Here is a 21,282-nt window from a genome sequence, read left to right on the forward strand (position 1 = left end):
CCCCACACATATATTATATGCTTTTACTTTTACCCTTGCCCCCACCTTTTTGTCAAAGTAAGCAAGAAAATACAAAGATTTTTTCCCACTGTCATTTTTTGTCAACTTCTTCAATTACATGATGAAACTCGCTGAGTAAAAAGACATAAGCGGTGATCAATAAGATATGTGTCGGCTTTGGCCTCTTTCAATTGTCACAATGTGATTCTGCATAGGTGGGTTTTTATCAAAATAAATCACGTTTAAAGTCTATAATTAAGTGTAACTCGATTGATAGATATTAGTATGCGAGGGTTGAGATTTGAATCTCAAATCCTCTACTTCTCTACGTAACATAATTTTTGTTAAATGAACATTTGATATAATAAGTGAGCATTATGAGACAAGTTTAAACTTTTAATAGTCCCCTATGAGCAAATGGAAAGATTAACTTACCAACAGCAACAAAGATTAACTTGAATTTAAACTAGATATCACATGGTAAATTAGAAGTGACATGAAGTACTATCTCATTTGATTGCTTTTGTCTAAGATACGCATTAAATGCTATCAAGATAGTGAAGCAAACAAAAATCTTAAACATACATAGACCAAAGAACATTGTGCTATGTTATTTGCTATCAAGATTTTTTTTTTAGGGATTGCTATCAAGATTTAATTTTTTTCACTTAAAATACTATATATAAGTCAGAATGTTGACTTTCATTTCGGTTGTAGGACAAATTTCTCGAATACCCAACTCACATGAGCAAACAATGATTACAAATTCCCTGTTATATCAGATTGAAAACGATATCTCGATATCAAATTGCTCCTCCTCTCCCGATACAATCTTATTTAAAGTATTTATATATAATATAAGAAATATAATACACTTCTTAAATCTATTAAACTACTGAGATATATTTTTATTGAAATATAATACACTCATTGAAATTTATTTTCTACTTGTTAAATTGTAGTTGTTAGTTTTCTTAGAAATTCATCATTTCCATGCAAAAAAAAAAAAAAAAAACTAAGTTTCATTTAACGTGTATTTTTAATAATTTTTTTCTTCAAAAATAGCATTGACTTCAAAAAAAAAAAACTTTGAGTGATTTAGTGGATTTGAAAAACTATACTTTTCGGTCATAGGAACATACCAAGCTTTGATGGAGGACCGTTGAGAGTGTCACTTTTTGTTTATAAGTTATTCAATAATAAACTTTCTACTAAAATAATCTTGCGATATAGGAATGCAAATTCTTCTGTTAGTGTGTGTGTATTTCAAGAAACACCTAAACACTTTTTTGTGATGATATTTGGATTTTGGTGTTGAATTGGTGGGACACTTGTATTATGTTAAATAGTAGGTTAAATACATTTAAATATCCTTTAAGTTTTTCGTTTTTTGTAAAGTGGTCATTTAAGTTTCAAAAGTTCCAAACAAATTCTTTTGTGGAAAAAAAAAAAAAAATTCTCCCTACAAATTACACCTACACCTTGTGGTATAGATTTGCCCCCTCTTGGTAATTTCTTTTAAATTGTATTCCAACTATAAATAACCTTTGGATGAGAAGGGTGTTCGGAGGTGCTAATGAGGCAGGTTGTGGGTGATGTGAGAGGGTGTGTTGGAATCGAATAACCACTTGTTTATGAGGTGTGGATTCGCTAGTAGAATATGTATGAGATCTTCGATTGGTTAGGGATAAGAATTGTGCTGGTGATATTGCCACTTTGTTAGAAATCTTCACATCGTTGCTTTGGAACAAAAAAGGGATGAATGGGCTTATGTTGATTTGGCACTCGACTCTTTGACTTATTTGGAAATCAAGAAATGATAAAAAAATAAAAATTAACGATGGCAGAGGAGGTTGTATAAGAAATCAAACGAGTTTTTTACGAGTGGTTTTTGGGGAGGAGTTCGAGTTACCCTTATCGTTTCTATGAATGGTTCTCTTTTCCTCTTCTTTGTTTGGAAGAATGATTTGGTTGTGTTTGTTGCGTTTTTTGTTCCTTTGAATTTCTTTTAGATGGTTAGGATACTCCATGTCCTTGATTTCTTAGTGGCAATTTAGTCTCACTTGTACAGATTTCTATCCTTTTTGATATAGATTATTTTTGAAAATCTAGCACACTTGTTTTAATATGTTATGTATGATGTTTTGACGTTTGCAATGTTATGATTAATGTTTCAACATCACGCGATAAGCAGAAATAAAAACAAGAAAATAAATGACAGGAAAGTAAAGAACACAATGAGTTTGTTGACCCAGTTCGGTGACAAACACACCTACTCTGGGGGCTACCAAGACAGGAAGGAAATCCACTAGTGTAGTCCTTATTCAATAGCTCTCAGCAAACTCCTCGTTTACACTATATGACCTAGGACCTACCTGTATAGACTTCAACCTAGGAACTCCTAGATCTGAGATCCTATCTCACTATCCTAATGGTCAGTCACAGCCCCTCTGACCTATCAGACCTAAACCAAAACACAAAGTAGAAGTTACCTTCCAACACAAACAACTAACACCTTATTTCACAACTTCGGTGTAGTACAAGAGTATTCAATACTCACACACAGTCCTAAACAAATATCACATACGATACAAGAAAGAACACACAATAGATTCTAAACTTGCATCACAAACGATACAAGAGCAAAATACATGAAGACTCAAACCCTAAAAATCTAAACTTTTTAGTATGGCGGCTTGAATGAACAATTAGGTCTTGAAGTCTTCTTTATATACTGAAGCAGCTTGGGCTAAATAATTAGTTGGGCTTCAGCACAAAGCAGATCGGTTCAGCTAATCTGCAAAACAAGAATCAGAAACAAATATTGAAAGTCCTAAAATGTCGGAACATTCATAAGATCGTTCCAACCAATAATAAATATTTCCTAAAATATAAAATCTACTTTAGAAATATTCCACAACGCTGATTCTTAGAAGATATGCGTGTTGCTTGATCAATAAGATAAGGAAATATTGTTTCCTTAAACAATAAAGGACACGCGTACATACAGGCGAGAACTCAGGCACACTAAACCATGCCAGGATGTTGGAGGATCGTGTATCCAACATCTTACAGAGACGTCTAAACACATGTTGAAACATTGGTTCCAACAACACATACAAGGATATTTGTTTTAGCAACAATGCAGCCAATACAAATACCCAACAATTTTGTTGTTAAAAAAAATAAATTAAGAATAGTAGATAGTGTATTTATTTATAACACATATAAGAAGCCATATTTTTATGTATCAGAAGCCAAAATTATACGCATCTTAATACACAATATGCATAATCAAGTAATAAGATATAGGTGGTTAAATGAACTCCAACAAAGACAATTTATTTAAGAGAACTTGAGTTTAATTTTTTGGTGGAATAATTTTTTGTCTGACTTTATTTACCTCCTGACCAAACTCTGATTACTATAAACATTTCTCATGAGAAGAGGAAGGTCAAAAAAAAAAAAAAACACAACATGCACGCCTTACGATCACACCTCATCAATACTTACTCCCAAGTCCCAAAAATCACAATCAACAAAGATTTGCCAAGTCATGTTTAAATTTGATAGGGAACTAGATGTGAAAAGACAATGATTCTCTTGCCATGCGACACATAGTTAATTAATGAGATCAAGATCAAAGTTATCCTTTTTAATTTAGCTCCACTCATTAAGGATTGAAGCTTGTTGATAATGCTAATAAGCTTGTGAGTACTCATGAGCCTAGCTAATATAATCACAATATGTACATTAATTTTATATGATCAAGAAATAAGCTACGTATGAGTCATATGAATCACTCCTGTGTCTCGAATCTGGGAGAAGATTAGATAGTATCTGTTATTGAAAGTGAAGGTTTTGTCTCAATAACTAAATGCTTCCTAAAGCAAGTGGTAGTCTTTGAATATACACATACATGAGGGGAGGGACCATATTTTTCTGGTAAAAGACAACGTTATTACAATCGGTAGCCGCAAGCTCGCAACCCAATGTTTGATCTGTGGCATGGAGAGATCAAACTCCACATGTATTCTTATAAGCTAATACTATCTCAATCCTCATATCTTCATATATACGTATATAAATAATAAAGGAAAATTCATCTGAATGATTTATTACAAGTAATCAATACACGTACATCTAACAATTTGGAAGAAAACTATAAGAAAGGGACAAAGTTATTTTAGAAGTAATAATTTTTAAAAGTTATCTTTTCTTTCTTTCTTTCTTTCTTTCTTTCTTTCATTCATTGAGTCATGTCAAGTGTGGTAGTATTCATCAGCTAGTTTTAAAGATCCATATGACATGAAGATAACATAAATTGAGGAGTGCCGTTTATAACATTTTTTGTTAAACAATTCATAAAAAGTGGGTTACAAGAGACTCAAACCTGAGCAACTAAGGTGAAAAAGACCTACCTAAGCCATTTGCCTGCAATTTAAATTATAGTTCACATTAATAATATAAATATATATATATATATATATATATATATATATATATATATATATATATATATATATATAGTATTATAAATCAAATATATAATTTATAGTTTCTTTCATAATTTAGCCACGTCAAACTACCATGTATCTTGGTCCGCCCCTGAGCATGAATACCACTATGCTCTTACATATATGTTTTGTAAAATAGTTTGTGTTCACGTATGTACACAGTTTGCAATTTAATTCAAATGGTTAATGTGCTATAGCAACAGACGAATTGTTCATAAAAACTTGAGTGTTTAATTCATGAGTAGAACAATTCTTGGTAAAACTTTGCTTACCTCTCAGCCAACACCGGATTACCAGGGTTTCTTCCTCTAGGAACCAAAGAGGATTAAAAACAAAAATCTATACTCTTAGCAAACGGGAGTTTTTACAATTGGCCAAATTTCTGCTAGCTCACATTAGACCATCTACAACATAGCACTTCATTTTAAGTGCTTAAGTGGACCATGCATGTACAAATCATCTATTTTAATAATTTTCTAGGATATTACTTAATAAACACTAAAGCTCTCCAATCTAGCACCCCAGAAAAAAGTTAATAAATGGATCTTTATTAATAACTCAATGTCATTGTATTTGAACAAAGTGTATTGATTTATGTATAATTTATTACATGTGGCCCACGAAAATTAAAGAGAGAGGGAGCTTATATAACCACCCTTCTCCGTAAGCACCAAACATTTTCTCTCCACAATGAGGGTACTTACTAATTTCGGTGCTAAATAGGTGAAGCACCCACCATTGTGAATGCTCTTAGTTGTAATTTAGATACGATTCTAAAAGGGCATTGGACTGTTGGTAATATATAGGTAAATTACATTGTCAATTCTCATCTCGGTTGGTAGTTCTCTTTAATTATATCACTTATTGTCAAACTAGTTAATAAATGCCCAAATTATCCGACATCATTAAAAAACAAAGATACTCATATTGCACATGTTAAGGATACTAAAAGAAGCGACTTTTTATTGAAAACCATGGTTGTTATTAAAATAATTATATATTTAATGTAAAATACACAAGTTTCAATATAAACTTAAAACTTTAAACTTATTAACATGTGCGAATTTGCACATGTTAGAAAAACCCTTATTTTATATGTAAAATAATATAAATTTTTGTTCTCCTTTAAGATTCATAGAAAAAAGGCAATATCTGGTGCATTAAAGCTCCCGCATACACAAGGTTCGGGAAGGGATCCCACCATTTGGTGTATTGTACGCTGTTGGAACAAAATGTGTTTCACAATTAACCTTAATAAGTTTTGATGATAACAATGTATTAAAAATTGTCAATTGGTTATTGCTAATATTAAAATAATTATATATTTAATGTAAAATACACAAGTTTCAATATAAACTTAAAACTTTAAACTTATTAACATGTGCGAATTTGCACATGTTAGAAAAACCCTTATTTTATATGTAAAATAATATAAATTTTTGTTCTCCTTTAAGATTCATAGAAAAAAGGCAATATCTGGTGCATTAAAGCTCCCGCATACACAAGGTTCGGGAAGGGATCCCACCATTTGGTGTATTGTACGCTGTTGGAACAAAATGTGTTTCACAATTAACCTTAATAAGTTTTGATGATAACAATGTATTAAAAATTGTCAATTGGTTATTGCTAATATTAAAATAATTATATATTTAATGTAAAATACACAAGTTTCAATATAAACTTAAAACTTTAAACTTATTAACATGTGCGAATTTGCACATGTTAGAAAAACCCTTATTTTATATGTAAAATAATATAAATTTTTGTTCTCCTTTAAGATTCATAGAAAAAAGGCAATATCTGGTGCATTAAAGCTCCCGCATACACAAGGTTCGGGAAGGGATCCCACCATTTGGTGTATTGTACGCTGTTGGAACAAAATGTGTTTCACAATTAACCTTAATAAGTTTTGATGATAACAATGTATTAAAAATTGTCAATTGGTTATTGCTAATAATTGTTCAAGTGTACAGGACCAAAGGCTAGTCAAGTTATTTCAATAGGTCTTGGAAGAACAATGGAAAGAAAAAGAAATTCTAAGCATCTGAAGAAAACTGCATCTGAAGCTGAAGTGCTTCTGAAGTGATGACGTCATCAGAAGCAGAAGGTCATCAGAAGCAAGGTTTTCATCAGAAGCGAAATCATCACCAGAAGCTACATTTAATCCATATATTCAAACTGAAGATCCAAAGTAGCTGTTTCTCATTTCAATCTTATCTAAGAAGAACGAAGAATTGAAAGGAAGGTATCAACGGTCATTTGGATAGCGCTGAGCATTTGTCCTTCGTTAACAGAGTTGACAAAGTACAAGTGTACAACCACTACCTCCACTACTCTGTTTTGTCCACGCTACAAGACAAGACAACAGCTATGCCTGCAGAATTTGTGCCTTCAAGATGGGAATGAATTTGAAGCTAATTCTTCAAAGGACTACACCCAAATCAGGCAAAGGATTACTGGTGAATGATCAAAGGATTTCAAACGACTCTTTAGACGTGCTAATTATCTCAACATCTCTTTCACGCCTCTATATAAAGGAGTGAAGACTTGAAGATTGTAGATAGAGATACAGAAGTTAAAAAGCGCCAAAACTCTGTCAATTTGATTCTACAAAGCACACTGAATTTCTGCACTGATTTGATACATCTTAGAAATTCAAAAGTCTAGAGTCTTTATTGTATTGTATTATGAACACCACTGATTGTATATCAAGTGTTCAAGTCAAACTTAATTCATTGTATTTTTGTTTGATCAGAAGCCTCTTGCCTGCGTGCTTGAGCATTAGAAGACTCTTGCTTAGTGCTTGAGCATTGGAAGACTCTTGCGTGTGTGCTTGAGCATTTTTTTTTTAGAAGTCTCATACTTAGAGAGTATTGAGCATTTGTAATCTTTGTGATTATAGTGAAATCTCCTTGGAAGTGCAAGGGGGACTGGACTACTTCCGATTTGTGGAAGGAACCATGATAACTGCTTGTGTCTTGCTTTTCTTTTCTCTGCTTTGATCTTTTCCGCTGCATATCTGATTCTGATCATTTCATCAGAAGCATTCACAAACTGCTTCTGAAGTTTTTATCAGAAGAAGTATTTTTTAGAGAGAAAAAGAAAACACAATTCAACCCCCCCCCCCCTCTTCTTGTGTTTTTCACACCTTCATACGCATCCTTACCCTGTTTTTTACATAAAAGGTTGTTTCTAGGACTTGAACCAACCTGTTCGTTTTTAAATAAGCCCTTAACTCAACGAGAAATTTTCGTATGTGATCAATTTCTAATGAATCAAGATATCCAAGATTGGTAGAAAGAGTGAGAAAAATAAGATAGGCTTGGTTTACAAGTCTATCTTTGCAGAGCCTGGATATGATTTTTTTAAACAAACTTGTGAGAAAAAACCAGAACCTACTGTGTCAATCTGTATAATGCAACAAGCCAATCTACCAAATTACTTGATTTTTCACAATCTGAATAAACTTGGAAACAATATTATCCAGAATATCATTGATTTCAACAATATCTCTAAAACTATTAGGGAGGGTTGTAATCAAAGAAGACGGCACCCAAGACATTGAGCTTAGCTATCTTGTTAAATCGTTGTGATACTAAGGAAATAAATTGTAGTAACATTTGTGTCTTTCTCTCACCGTAGGATAGTTTGGTTGGAAATAGGTGGATAAATTTTCGATGAAGTAGTAATGTTAGTTTAGAATATAGTTGGATATATAGAAGTTGATAGTTTGTAGTAGAAAGTAGTGTGAGACTTGGGAACAAGGAGTAGATTGTATTGCTCTCAAATTGACCACTTACTAGGCACATGTTCAAAGCCAAAAACCGAACAGCAAACACGAAAATATGAGATTTTTTTATTTTATCCTTGATACATCAAACATGAAATTTAAGTAGGATAAATACGAGATTTAAGTAGGATATGTATATCTATTTTGTCACCCTATCATTGTAATCAAACAGGCCCTCGATTCTTTGTAAAAGAAAATGAAACCCTATTTTTTGACAGAATACAATGAAACCTTATACTAAGTTACATCATTTAAATTATTACGCTACAATGGAATTTAATTTTGCTAAATTTTTACCCCTGGATTCCCTTTTATTCCCGAAGCCTAGAATATCTCTAGTTTTCAATCGATAATTATATGAAAGAAAAGATATATGAAAGTTCACACAAAACTTTTATTTAATTCAGCATAATAGATGCAGGATGTAATGCTATTAGTTGTACTGCATGTACATCTGCTTGATTTCACAACTCACTATAACAAACAAAATAGTCACCACTTATTTTTGATTTAAAAGTAAAAACATAAAACAAAATGACAAAATGTATGAACCCCTCACTATAAAGAGAATCCATATATATTGCCCGTCTAATTAAGAGTGAATAAAACCATAAGATAAATCCAGGAGACCATTAAAACTTCTTCACATCCTCAGATGATGAGCTTTCACCATTTCCCTTTTCCTTTTGAGTATCAACTATCAAGACCCTTATCGGCTTTTGCCTCTTCCCTTCTTCGTCGGAGTCTACATGCGTTACACAACCACTGCACCAACATATTTCTTGTTAACTATATAATATATTTAATAACTAGATATTCAAATTATTAATAAATGCCACATTTGCATGAACCAAAAGTGAAAGTTGATAGAAAAATAAAGAGATGAACTAATTACCTTGGAACCCGTAGGATCACTACTCCAAAGAGGAGTAGTGTTTGTATCGCAATCGAAACAAACGGTAATTGTTAACCAAATATTGCTTACTCTCATTCTTGGATATTTTGGTTTGAAACTTGGGTATAATTCGTATTCGGTAGTAGTTTTTATTTTCTTCTTCTTAGCAGCACTAGCTAGCATTTGTTTTCTTCTTTTTGGCAGCACTAGCAACTGTTTTCTTCTTCTTTGTTTTGGCATCATCGTTACGTACTCTCATTCTTGGTAATATATGTTTGTAAATTGAACTCACCATTTTTTTTCATCAACCAATACCCTATCTGTTGTTTTTCAGTTCTCACGTTCATTTATATATACACTCACTGACATGAATGTCACACATAATTTTTTTTTCTTTCTACTTTTAGGGTTTGCCTAAATCATTTGAATTTTATCATCATTAATCCAAGCAACGTATGCGAACCGCCGTGAATTTATTTCACTTGACAGTTATTAGCATTTTTTTTTAATAAAATATCTCTAAAAAGATCTGGTCAGCATATCACCTTTAATTTCTTTTCAAGATATTTTGCTGACATAAAAAGAGATTAATAAATCCATACCTTATATGTTTTTTTTAATAAATTCATACCTTAAGTTGAATTATTTGCTCAACGAAAAAAATTGGATGTTGAATTAGATATTGATCCTTCCGAGGTTAACTCAATTTGTCTGGATATAAAATATGCAAGGTCCGGGGTTCGAACCTGACCACCACCAAAAAAAATATTGTTTTTTTTTTTTTTTTTGCAATAACAATTAATAACATTTTTTAAGAAAACTTGTCAAAAAAAAAAATTTCGCTAAAAGAATTCGCTAGAAATATCTTCTTTTTTTCAAGATTTTTTTTTTTTTGGTCAGGCTTTTTTTCAAGATATTTAACTGACATAAAACGAGATTAATCAACCCATATACCTTGAGCTCTTTATTTTTTTTTAATAAATGCATACCTTAAGTTAAGTCCTCGTATTGTAAACAAAAAAAAAAGTCCTCATATTAAATATTGGAGTTTTTTCTTAATCTATTATTTATTCTCAGTTTATATTGTGTACCATATTCTCATTATAAGATATATACATTATACATAGTAGTCTCCTTAAAAAAAAGATATATACATAATATATCTTTTTTTTAACTCAGTTGATAAGTACATTACATAATATATGTAGAGGTTGGGGTTCGAACTTGGAACACCTCACTTATTCATATTAAAAAGGTGAACTTCTAATCACTAGATTATTTGACAAAAAAAAAGTACATAGGAATGATGATACTTAGAGCATCCCCATTAAAAAAAAAAACTATTTTTGTGTACTTAAACGAGTCTCACGTGTACACATCACTAGCTAATTTATAATTTTTTAATAGTAACATTTAACAAAAAAAAATTAAATGAGACTCGCTAATTATCTATCAATAACTCTATCATTACTTTCCCTCAAAAAATAAAAATAAAAACTCTATCATTACATTTCAATATTTTAATAATCTTAAAATAAATGGGACCCATAGAGAGATTGTACTTATTTTAGACCTCGTGCTCATTAGATATCTAAAATTATTTTTCCCCAACGAAGATAATAGGTAGCGGGTCTTAAAAATGAGGGCTCGCGCTGGGATGGTCTTAATACATGTGAATAAACAATATAGTGGTAAATTAGAGCAATGAAAGCTTACTTCTTAATTGCTATAATTTTTTTTAATGATGAATATTAGTAGTTAGATTAATTTTTTTCTCCTTCATTTAAGTTTGGGAATGATATTGTACTCCTATTTGAAAGAGTAAGTTAGCAAAAAGGATTATACTAGATGAATAAATAAGGTGTTCAGAGTTTAAAAATCAACCCTTACATATTAGAATACATTGTCTGTGCCAATAAAAATCAAATGGAAATATTTTACATCTATGAATTATTTTTCATTTCCGAATGATTTTCTAACGTGTAAGCTCAATAATCAAATGGAAATATTAATGATTTACAGTCAAACAAAAATAGAAAAATTCTTCATAAGAAAAGTCAAACAAAAAAAACAATGCAAACTCTGAAGTCTAACTCAAAACTTGCTAGCTAGCTGTAATCATCAACTTGAAATTGCTTCAACTTTTGTTGTTAGAAAATTCAAAACTACAAGATGGCAGAAACTGCAGTATGGTTTGTCTTGAGACAAGTATACCAACTTCTAAAAGATGAAACAAGATTACTAAAACATGTCCGTAGAGACTTTGAAGACGTTAAGAATGAACTAGAATTCGTTCGCGCTTTCTTAAAAGATGCTGATAAAAGAGCCACTTCGGATGAAGTAAGCATTCAAATTTGGGTGAAACAGTTAAGAGAATTATCTTTTCACATAGAAGATGTCATTGATGCATACATCATGGATGTGGCTCATCACCATCATCATGATCATCATGATGGATTCATAGGCAAACTTCATAATGTTGTTGGATTGATGAAATGGAAAACCTTAAAACCTCGTCATCGAGTAGCGTGTGAGATTCAAGAGATCAAATTAACAATTCATGGAATCAAAGAAAGAAGTGAAAGGTACAATTTTCAACGCTCTGAACAACGAGGATCGTCGATTGTAGAAGATTGTGTTATGGTTAAGTGGCGCGATCCTGATCGACTTGCTTCACTTTTTGTTGAAGAAGGTGAAATTGTTGGGTTTGAGAAGCCTAGAGACGAAATTGTTGATTGGTTGGTTGATGAAGAAGAAAGAACTCGGAGTGTGATTTCGGTGGTTGGAATGGGGGGACTTGGGAAAACAACTCTTGCTAAAAATGTTTTTGATAATCAACAACTGAAAGGTTACTTTGATTGTCGTGCATTTCTGGTGGTTTCTCAATCGTATAGTGTTGAAGCCTTGTTGAGAAGCATGATGATGCAGTTTTCTGAAGAAACTAAAGAGCCTCTTCCTCAAGGTATTGTTATAAATTTCTCATTATTTTAGGTATTTTTTGTTTGTGTTCACATTTATGTTTATTTGTGTCTTGACTCTTAGAACTAGGGTCTGCTTGACATGTTCATAGGCAGCTTTCTGCTTATTTTCTTAAGTTATTTAAGATAGCTTATAAACATAGTTATAGCTTATACGAAAATAATTTAACTTTATTGTATCTTTTGTTGTAGAAATAGCTTATACATAAACACGTATCATGATAAGCACTTATGGTGTATGTTGTAAATTAAATTGTTTAGCCGAACAGGACCCTAATTTACCTGAAACTTGAAAGTGACATTCTGTTCTGATTGCTGGCCCTATCCAGTGATCAAAGCTCAAGGCAGCAACTGTTATCAATATGCTTGTATAATAAGTAAAAAATTTACCAATAAAATTACTTAGAAATTAAATTTAAGGTAAACGGGACTCAACATATGAACAAAAAATTATGGAACAGAGAAGTTTATAACATTCCTTGGACATATTTGTAAATGCAGCATGATTCTTCGATATAGATAAGTTAATTAGTGATTCCATGTTACGCAGTCGTGAATTATATGTATGAAGTGGGAGTTTATAGAAAAACTGCCAATGCATTTAGGTAGACAGTAATAAAGCACTTATTGCATAAGTTATTATTATACAAGTGTTTATGTATAACCTACTTTTATAATTAAAGACAATATGAATAAAAAATTTTATATAGAACTATATTCATCAATCATCGTTGATGAATTAAGCAAATCAAAATACATCAAGGTGAAACATTATGCCAAATAGAAAATTTGTTAGGAGCATTGCGATGCAGAATGTCAAATTACAAACATAATGGCATATGCTTTTTCAAAGAAGTTTGAAGTGTTGAGATCATAACTTAAAGAGTTATGATGTCTTTTTGATGGTTGTGTGTTTCTTAATTTGGCTCTGAAAAATGAATAAAATTACACTATTTGTTCTCCTCTGACCTCACTTTTGCTTTAAAAATCGGTTGCTCTATTTATTTTTCGAATAGGTATAAACACGATGGACAAGACGTCACTCATTAATTTTGCAAGGTCTTACTTGAAGAATAAGAGGTATGTGGTTTACTTTGATGATGTATGGAAAGTAGATTTTTGGGATGAGATCCAACTTGCCACACCAGATAATAAGTTAGGAAGTAGGATAATGATCACAACCAGGAATTTGGATGTTGCCAACTATTGTAGGAAAGATTCGGTTGTTCAAGTGCACAAGTTGCAACCCTTGTCTCCAAACAAATCATGGGAACTCATTTGTAACAAGGCGTTTCGATTTGGTTTCAGTGGAAATTGTCCACCAGAGCTCGAAGATATGTCTAAGGAAATTGTTCAAAAATGTGAGGGGTTACCGCTTGCAATTGTGGCTATAGGAGGTCTCTTGTCAACTAAAGATAAAACTGTTTCTGAGTGGAAAAAACTATGCCAAAATCTAAGTTCGGAGTTAGACCGTAATCCACATTTAGCTAATATAACAAGAATTTTAGGCATGAGTTATGATGACTTGCCACATTATTTGAAGTCATGTGTCTTGTATTTTGGTATATACCCAGAAGATTACTCAATTCGGAGTTCAAGGTTGATTCGGCAATGGATAGCAGAGGGGTTTGTTAAACATGAAGTGGGAAAATCTTTGGAGGAAGTTGGAGAGGAATATTTGACAGAGTTGATCCACAGAAGTTTGGTTCATGTCTCCCGTGTTCACTATGATGGTAAAGCGACAAGCTGTCGAATCCATGATTTGTTACGAGAAATGATCATGAGAAAAATGAAGGATTTGAGTTTTTGTCATGTGATGGATGAAGATGGTCATGAACAAATCTCTGATGCAATGATTATTAGGAGATTGGCTATAAATACCAGTTCCAAGAATGTGCTAAGGAGCATTGAAAACTTCCCCATACGCTCCCTATATATATTCGATGCTTTAATAAAATTATCTGATTACTTTGGGAGTAGGTTCTTTGCAAAGTCTAAGCTTTTGAAAGTATTGGACTTGGAAGGTACTTGGTTGGACTATATTCCTGATGATCTTGGAAATATGTTTCACTTAAAGTATTTGAGCTTAAGATATACCAATGTCAAGAATCTTCCTAAATCCATTGGCAAACTACATAATCTAGAAACCTTGGACCTAAAGGGAACACTAATTCACGACTTACCGATTGAAATAAATAAGCTTACAAAGTTGCGTCATCTTTTAGTTTACAACAGAAGAGCACATTTAAGAATTAGTGGTGAAAGTGGGGTGAGAATAATTCAAGGTGTTGGAAGCATGACAGTGTTGCAAAAACTTTATCATGTGGAGGTAGACCATGGTGGGTTAGAACTAATTGCAGAGTTAAAAAAGCTTAAACAATTAAGGAAGTTGGGATTAAAGAATGTAAAGAGAGAATATGGAAATGCTCTTTGTGAGTCAATAGAGGAAATGAAATGCCTTGAATCACTTCATATTAGTGCAATAAATGAAAATGAAGTCATAGACTTGCAATTTATTTCATCTCTACCTCAACTTAGACAACTTCACTTGTTCGGTCGTTTAGAAAAGCTTCCAAATTGGGTTCCAAGACTTGAACAACTTGTTAGACTGTCGATTCGCTTTTCCAAGTTGAAGGACGATCCTTTAAAGTTACTCAAAGATTTGCCAAACTTGCTGCGTCTTGCAATTGTGTGCGATGCATATGATGGAGAAATGTTGCACTTCCAAGTTGGGTTTAAGAAGTTGAACAAACTATATCTTGTGCAGTTGAATAACTTGAATTCCATTTTAATAGACAACGGAACTTTACCTGCCCTTAAACTAATTGAAATGGTGTCTATTCCCAAACTAAGTGAGATTCCCTCTGATTTTCATCTACTAAAGAGCCTTGAAACTCTGCGTTTGGTTAATATGCCTTATGAGTTCAACCAAAGCATTGATCCAAATGGTGGACCGAAGAACTGGGTCATTGAACATGTGAAAATGGTAACTGTTGTAGAGAAGGTTGGTTCAAATTCTGTAGAATTCAGCTATCGCACTATTCGTCATCCAAGGAGTACATGAATCAGAAGTTGAAAGGTATCATTTTCGTCTAATTATATAGCATATTTGTATGTAGTATAATACTTTATAATTATCAAGGCAAAGTTTGTCTTCTATATTGCAATTTTTCATGAGTTTTTGGCGAAGCCACATGTTTATAAAATTCTTCTGTAAAGTAGAATCATTCATATATGTAACTCCCTCTCGTTTTGATTTTGCTCCATATATATTTGTAGGCTTCTCAATGTGGATGGAACTTGGAAGTTTCAGATTCTCAATATTTTACAGTTTCTTCATTCATTCATATTTTTGGTGCGCTTTTCAATCCCCAAATAAAGTGAATTCCGGGGGCCATACTGCTGCAAAAGCAGATTATAGATGAACTTTGTGATTTTCTTTGATATTTACAATGTAATCTGGGAGATTTTCTTTATGGCTTGTTGTATGCCAATTGTGTTTATGTTTATGAAGAAAATTGAGTCTCGGTACCTTGTGTTTAATTCTGCTTAAATATTAATTTGACAATCTTCAATGGGCTACGCAAATCCCTCGAGATTACTCTCGCTTGGATATGAATCATAAAACATTACAGTGTGACTGAAAGAACATCTTAAATTTACAAGCACATCAACACATTGATTTGCCTCTCGCTACGCATGACTGACCTTCACTTCCTGATTTAAATCCATTAATCGACAGATCTACGTAACCAAAGAGTGCCCCATGCAGCTCCCTGTCCACCCTTGCCTACTGTTTGAGAAGTTTATTACTTATGAGAGTGTTCAGGGTAATTTATAAGCTTATGTTGGAAGATTGGTTGAATATGAGAATGCATTGAATATTAGTTTGGTTTCACCAATAAAGGAACATATACTCTAGTGCCCTTCTCCTTCATAAGCTTATAAATACACCGATTTGCCTTTACTTGGAGCACATGTTGCTTACCCGCTTAATTTGATTTATATCTTGCAGGAAGTAGTTTGTGACACTTTAGTGCTCCCAAATAGTGAAAGCACAAGCATTCCTTGTATGCTAGCTGAAATAATCAACATTCTGCTGGTGTGAAAGCTAGTGCAAGGACCAATAGTGAAGCAGATTCTATGGCCTTTGTACCGAGTTCCTTTGGCTCAATAACATTTAGGAATAACGAAAGTTTAGAAGAACTAGAAAATGCTTTATTAGAGAATGATAAACCACAAGACGGTAAAGATTTTCCAGAACTTAGAACACCATCATGGTTTTTGCATAAAACATCCACTATAGGACAATAAGTAATTATATTAGGTGGTTCACCTCTATCATCCATTTCATCAACAAGTTCCATAGCATATGATAATCTCCCGGATTTGCACAAACCATCAATAAGGGTATGGTAAGTTACCACGTCAGGAAATATTTGTTTGAGAGGCATTTCTTCAAAGAGTTTGATGGCTTCATCCACCATTTTCATTTTACAAAATTCATTAATCATGATATTGTAGCTACGAACGTCATAAGACAATTCCCTTTCAGCCATAGTTTTGAATATACTTTGGGCCTTGAACACTTCATTAACAAGGCAATATCCATTCATTAAAGAGCTATAAGCAACAACATCGGATTTTAAATCTTTTTCCATCATCGTATTGAGCACATTTTTAGCTTCTTCTATCTTTCCTTCCTTACAAAAGGCATCTACCAATCCATTAAAAGTATACACATTCGGGTTAATGTTTTCCGATATCATTTTTTTAAACAAACCCAACGCTTCTTCCAATTTACCAACAACGCAAAAACCATCAATTAAAGCAGTATAAGTGACAACATTAGGAGAAATTCCGCTAGCAACCATTTCATAATATAAATCAAAAGCATCATTAACAAATGTATCTTTGCACATATTGTCAATAACCGTAGTGTACATTACCACATCAGGTTCAAAAGCTTGTCGCAGCAATTGTAAAGCTGCTCTTGTATCTCCTCCAACTTTACATAAACCATTGATTAACGTCCCATAACTATAATGGTCTACGTCAAATCCCCGGGCTACCACCACCTTGTAGTGAAAATTCAATGCTCGCTGGATATCACCTGTTTGACATATACCCTTTATGGGTGTAGTAAGTGGCGGAGCTGGAAATAATTTTGAGGGTGAGTCAATTGTTTTAATAGATGTAAATTTATATTTGTTTTCACGAAAGGTGTAAATTTATATGTTTTTATTAATTAATTCGAATGACTATTAATTTTTTTTTCATAGAACATTATTTAAACCAATGTTTTAAGAGTATTTTAACATAAATATTATATAATTTTACTTTATTACACATGTACTTTTAATTGGAAAAAAAAAATGTGTTTTTTTTATTGGTGAGCAATATAGCATTATATATATAATAATCAAAATCAAGTTAAACCATAGTTGTTGTCCTACTGGATAAGATCTTGTTGATGTTAGCAGGCAAGCAAGAGTCGAACTGCGAACAAGAAACTGCAAAACACCTCCCCTAAACCATTACACCGCACTTTTGATCTAATATATCTAACGCAACATATTATATATATATCTTCTTATATATTAAAGTTAACAAGTAAGCCCTAATTTTAACCTAAATCCTATTGCATAATTTTACTGTTTTAACCCTAATGTTCACACCTAATCTCCTATTTTCATGAACAATCTTCTTATATATTAAAGTTAACATGTAAGCCCTAATTTTAACCTAAACCCTATTGCATAATTTTACTGTTTTAACCCTAATGTTCACACCTAATCTCCTATTTTCATGAACAATCCTAATGCTCTCTCCTAATCTTCTTATATATTAAAGTTAACAAGTAAGCCCTAATTTTAACCTAAACCCTATTGCATAATTTTACTGTTTTAACCCTAATGTTCACACCTAATCTCCTATTTTCATGAACAATCCTATTGCTCTCACCTAATCTTCTTATATATTAAAGGTAACCCATAAGCCCTAATTTTAACCTAAATCCTATTGCATAATTTTACCGTTTTAACCCTTATGCTCACACCTAATCTTATATTTTCATGAACAACCCTAATGCTCACACCTAATCTCATATTTTCATGAGCCCTAATTTTAACCTAAACCCTGTTGCATAATTTTACCGTTTTAACCCTAATGCTCACACCTAATCTTATATTTTCATGAACAACCCTAATGCTCACACCTAATCTCATATTTTCATGAGCCCTAATTTTAACCTAAATCTTGTTGCATAATTTTACCGTTTTAACCCTAATGCTCACACCTAATCTTCTATTTTCATGAACAACGCTAATGCTCACACCTAATCTCCTATTTTCATGAACAAAGCAAATCGGCATCGCTTTATTTCCCCTATTTCTTCAAAACAAATCGCCCTATTTCTTCAACAAAACAAATCGCCCTATTGGAATAAAAGGGTTTTGAAAGATTATAGCAACATTTTTTTTTGTTAATATTACACTTTTCATCCAAATTAGAAATGAACTCTCTTTGTTAAATATTTACCACAAAATGCACCTGAATTTTGCAATCTATATAAACAGGTGGAAGAAACATTTCAACAAACAGTTAAAGGGTATCATTTACGGTAAAGGCCAAATATTCGATAAAAGGAAAATTATTTAAATAAAACATTTTACATGTTGAGGTTAAGAATGAACTATTTTTAGGTACATAATATAACATTAACATATAATTTTTACAAAAGAATGAAGTAACATTTTTTCAAAAAAAAAAAGAAAAATATGAAGTAACATACCAATAATATAATATTGACATATAATTTTAACAAAAGAATGAAGTAACACACGATTGATAAAAATTAATATTTTTTTGGTGAATAAGCGTGGTGTCTGAGGTTCGAATTCCAACATCTGCATATATTTGGGACCACATATTTCATTCTCTTTGATATGCATTGAGATTTGTTTTTGTCTACTATATCTACAATGTATATGACCCGTGCGGCAGCACGGGTGGAAAGTCTAGTATATAACATAATTTCATATTCTAATATGTGAATATACCTATTAAAATTGATTTTTAGGGTTGGGGTGGGCCGTAGTCCACCCTGGCCCATAGGCAGCTCCACCTCTAAGTGTAGTAAAGGTTATGGCATTCAGATCATAACCGGTCTTAAGAATTAAATAAGTATTTAGTATTTGAATAAGAAATGCGGGGACCGCCCACATCGAGGCTAGAACAACCACAAGTAAGAGAGACATCACACTCTTATCTAAAATCTTATAGATCATCTTACTTCTAATGTGTTCAACATTTACTCTTTTATCTAATGTAGGACATATAACTCACATTTGTAAAACAACATAACTTGATATAAAAGTGAATGTTTTTTTTTTTAGTTTGGATTTCAAGTTCTCCGCTTTTTTATACTGTGTGAATCCAACAACTAGGACAACCTCTTATATTTTAACAAGTTGACCGATGTAAATCATTTTTGTATTTAGAGAAACCATGGGAGTATAAAAAGGAAATCCACTAAAATCAACTAATCAAAAAGCTCAATTCTCAAATTTCGTTTTGATATTTAGGCATCCATGTTGAGTTGGTAGAAACAATGGCAAATACTATCCATACCTAACCCCTTAATTCAATTAAATCAACAAACATACCAACCCTTTAATTGTTAATTAAGCATAATGATTTGCATAATGTGCACTGGTGATTAACTCTTTACCCTCACCTACCTCCCTTGGCCAAATGCGATTATTTTTATTTCTATGCATCTGAGATTCTTTTGTACGCTGTGTCAGTCTAAATAAAATAAAAAGTTTTCTTTGTACCAAAAAAAAATTAATGAAAAGTTTTCCTTTTTCTTTTTTTCCTTTTATTATTTTGGTGTGCGTGAACCAGTGTCTTGTATACGTAGTATATAGCACTTCAACCTCGTTCATATCGAAAGATATGTATGCATGTGTGAAAGTATATACAATTGTAACAAGTAAAAGGTATAGTATTGATCTTACTTATTGATCTTACGATGATTATGTTGATTTTGATTCGTTTGCAGATATTATTCATCAAAAAATAAATAATTTTAATTGGTATCAATTCAGATGAATAATCTTTAGGGTGTGTTTGATTTGTAAAAGGTTGGATATTGGACAGAACAGTACTGAACAAGTAATCGAAACCGAGTTACAGGACAATTTTTTGTCATGCTTCGTGTTTGGCAGTCGATGCATAGGACATGCAATTTTTAATCCTACCTTATTTGATATGTTAATGCACAGGACAAAATAATTGAAAATTTACTATAATACCCTTTATGATATGCAATGTTTGATTTTTCACTATGTAAAAGACACAACAACTTTTGCAACTTTAAAACTATTTTATTTATTTTTCCAATATTTCCAATACACATAAAAATTATTTAAACAATTTTAACTTGATAAACATGTTTATATATATATATATATATATATATATATATATATATATATATATAATAGCATTCTAATTGAATATCATAATATAATAGAATGAATGAATTAAATAGAAATAAGTTATATTAAAAAAAAATTAAAATAGAAATATTTTTATATTTGTTTTCTCTATTGTATTTTTTTTTCAACATTGACAACAGTATATCAAACAAATATAATACGATCGTGAATAAAATGATAGATTGACTCATGTTACATAGATTTATTTGTACTTCATCAAATAATGGATTGTTGTATTTAGTTTGTATAAGTTTTTTCATTGTAATTTAATGTAATATGCAACCTTTTTTAATATGAAAGAATTCTATCTTTTTTTTATTTCGATTGGATATACACATCCTTCTATTATTATTTTTTTAGGGTTGTTAACTCAATGGTAGAGTACTCGGCTTTTAAGTGCGACTCCATTTTTTACACATTTCTATGAACTAATTGGTTCATCCATACCATCGGTAGGGTTTGTAAGACCACGACTGATCCAGAAAGGAATGAATGAAAAAAGCAGCATGTCGTATCAATGGTGAATTCTAAAAAAAATTATTGGACCCGGCTCAAATTTTCGTTTGAATTGTTGGCTCGGAACAAATGAATTCAGTTG

General features: G+C 32.0%; 2 protein-coding genes across 2 annotated transcripts; one reads left to right on the plus strand and one right to left on the minus strand.

Annotated features, from left to right (window-relative positions):
• The first annotated feature begins 11,287 nt into the window (after window positions 1-11,287).
• On the plus strand, window positions 11,288-15,748 carry LOC11417863 (disease resistance protein RPM1). Its single transcript, XM_003588950.4, has 3 exons — window positions 11,288-12,164; window positions 13,197-15,259; window positions 15,460-15,748. Exons 1-2 carry the CDS (start codon window positions 11,375-11,377, stop codon window positions 15,242-15,244), a joined length of 2,838 nt encoding a protein of 945 aa, XP_003588998.1. The 5' UTR covers window positions 11,288-11,374; the 3' UTR covers window positions 15,245-15,259; window positions 15,460-15,748.
• A 520-nt stretch (window positions 15,749-16,268) lies between these two features.
• LOC11422444 (pentatricopeptide repeat-containing protein At1g12300, mitochondrial) lies at window positions 16,269-17,126 on the minus strand. The gene has a single exon (XM_024778627.1). The coding sequence runs from the start codon at window positions 17,124-17,126 to the stop codon at window positions 16,269-16,271; it is 858 nt and encodes a 285-aa protein (XP_024634395.1).
• Window positions 17,127-21,282: the final 4,156 nt, after the last annotated feature.

The sequence above is a fragment of the Medicago truncatula genome, chromosome 1, assembly GCF_003473485.1.
Source record: "Medicago truncatula cultivar Jemalong A17 chromosome 1, MtrunA17r5.0-ANR, whole genome shotgun sequence".
Lineage (NCBI taxonomy): Eukaryota > Viridiplantae > Streptophyta > Magnoliopsida > Fabales > Fabaceae > Medicago > Medicago truncatula.

Coding starts and splice junctions, on each gene's coding strand:
- LOC11422444 (XM_024778627.1), bottom strand. CDS start 17,126: ATGTACACTACGGTTATTGACAATATGTGCAAAGATACATTTGTTAAT.
- LOC11417863 (XM_003588950.4), top strand. CDS start 11,375: ATGGCAGAAACTGCAGTATGGTTTGTCTTGAGACAAGTATACCAACTT. Junction 12,165..13,196: donor TAAAGAGCCTCTTCCTCAAG/GTATTGTTATAA, acceptor TTTTTCGAATAG/GTATAAACACGATGGACAAG.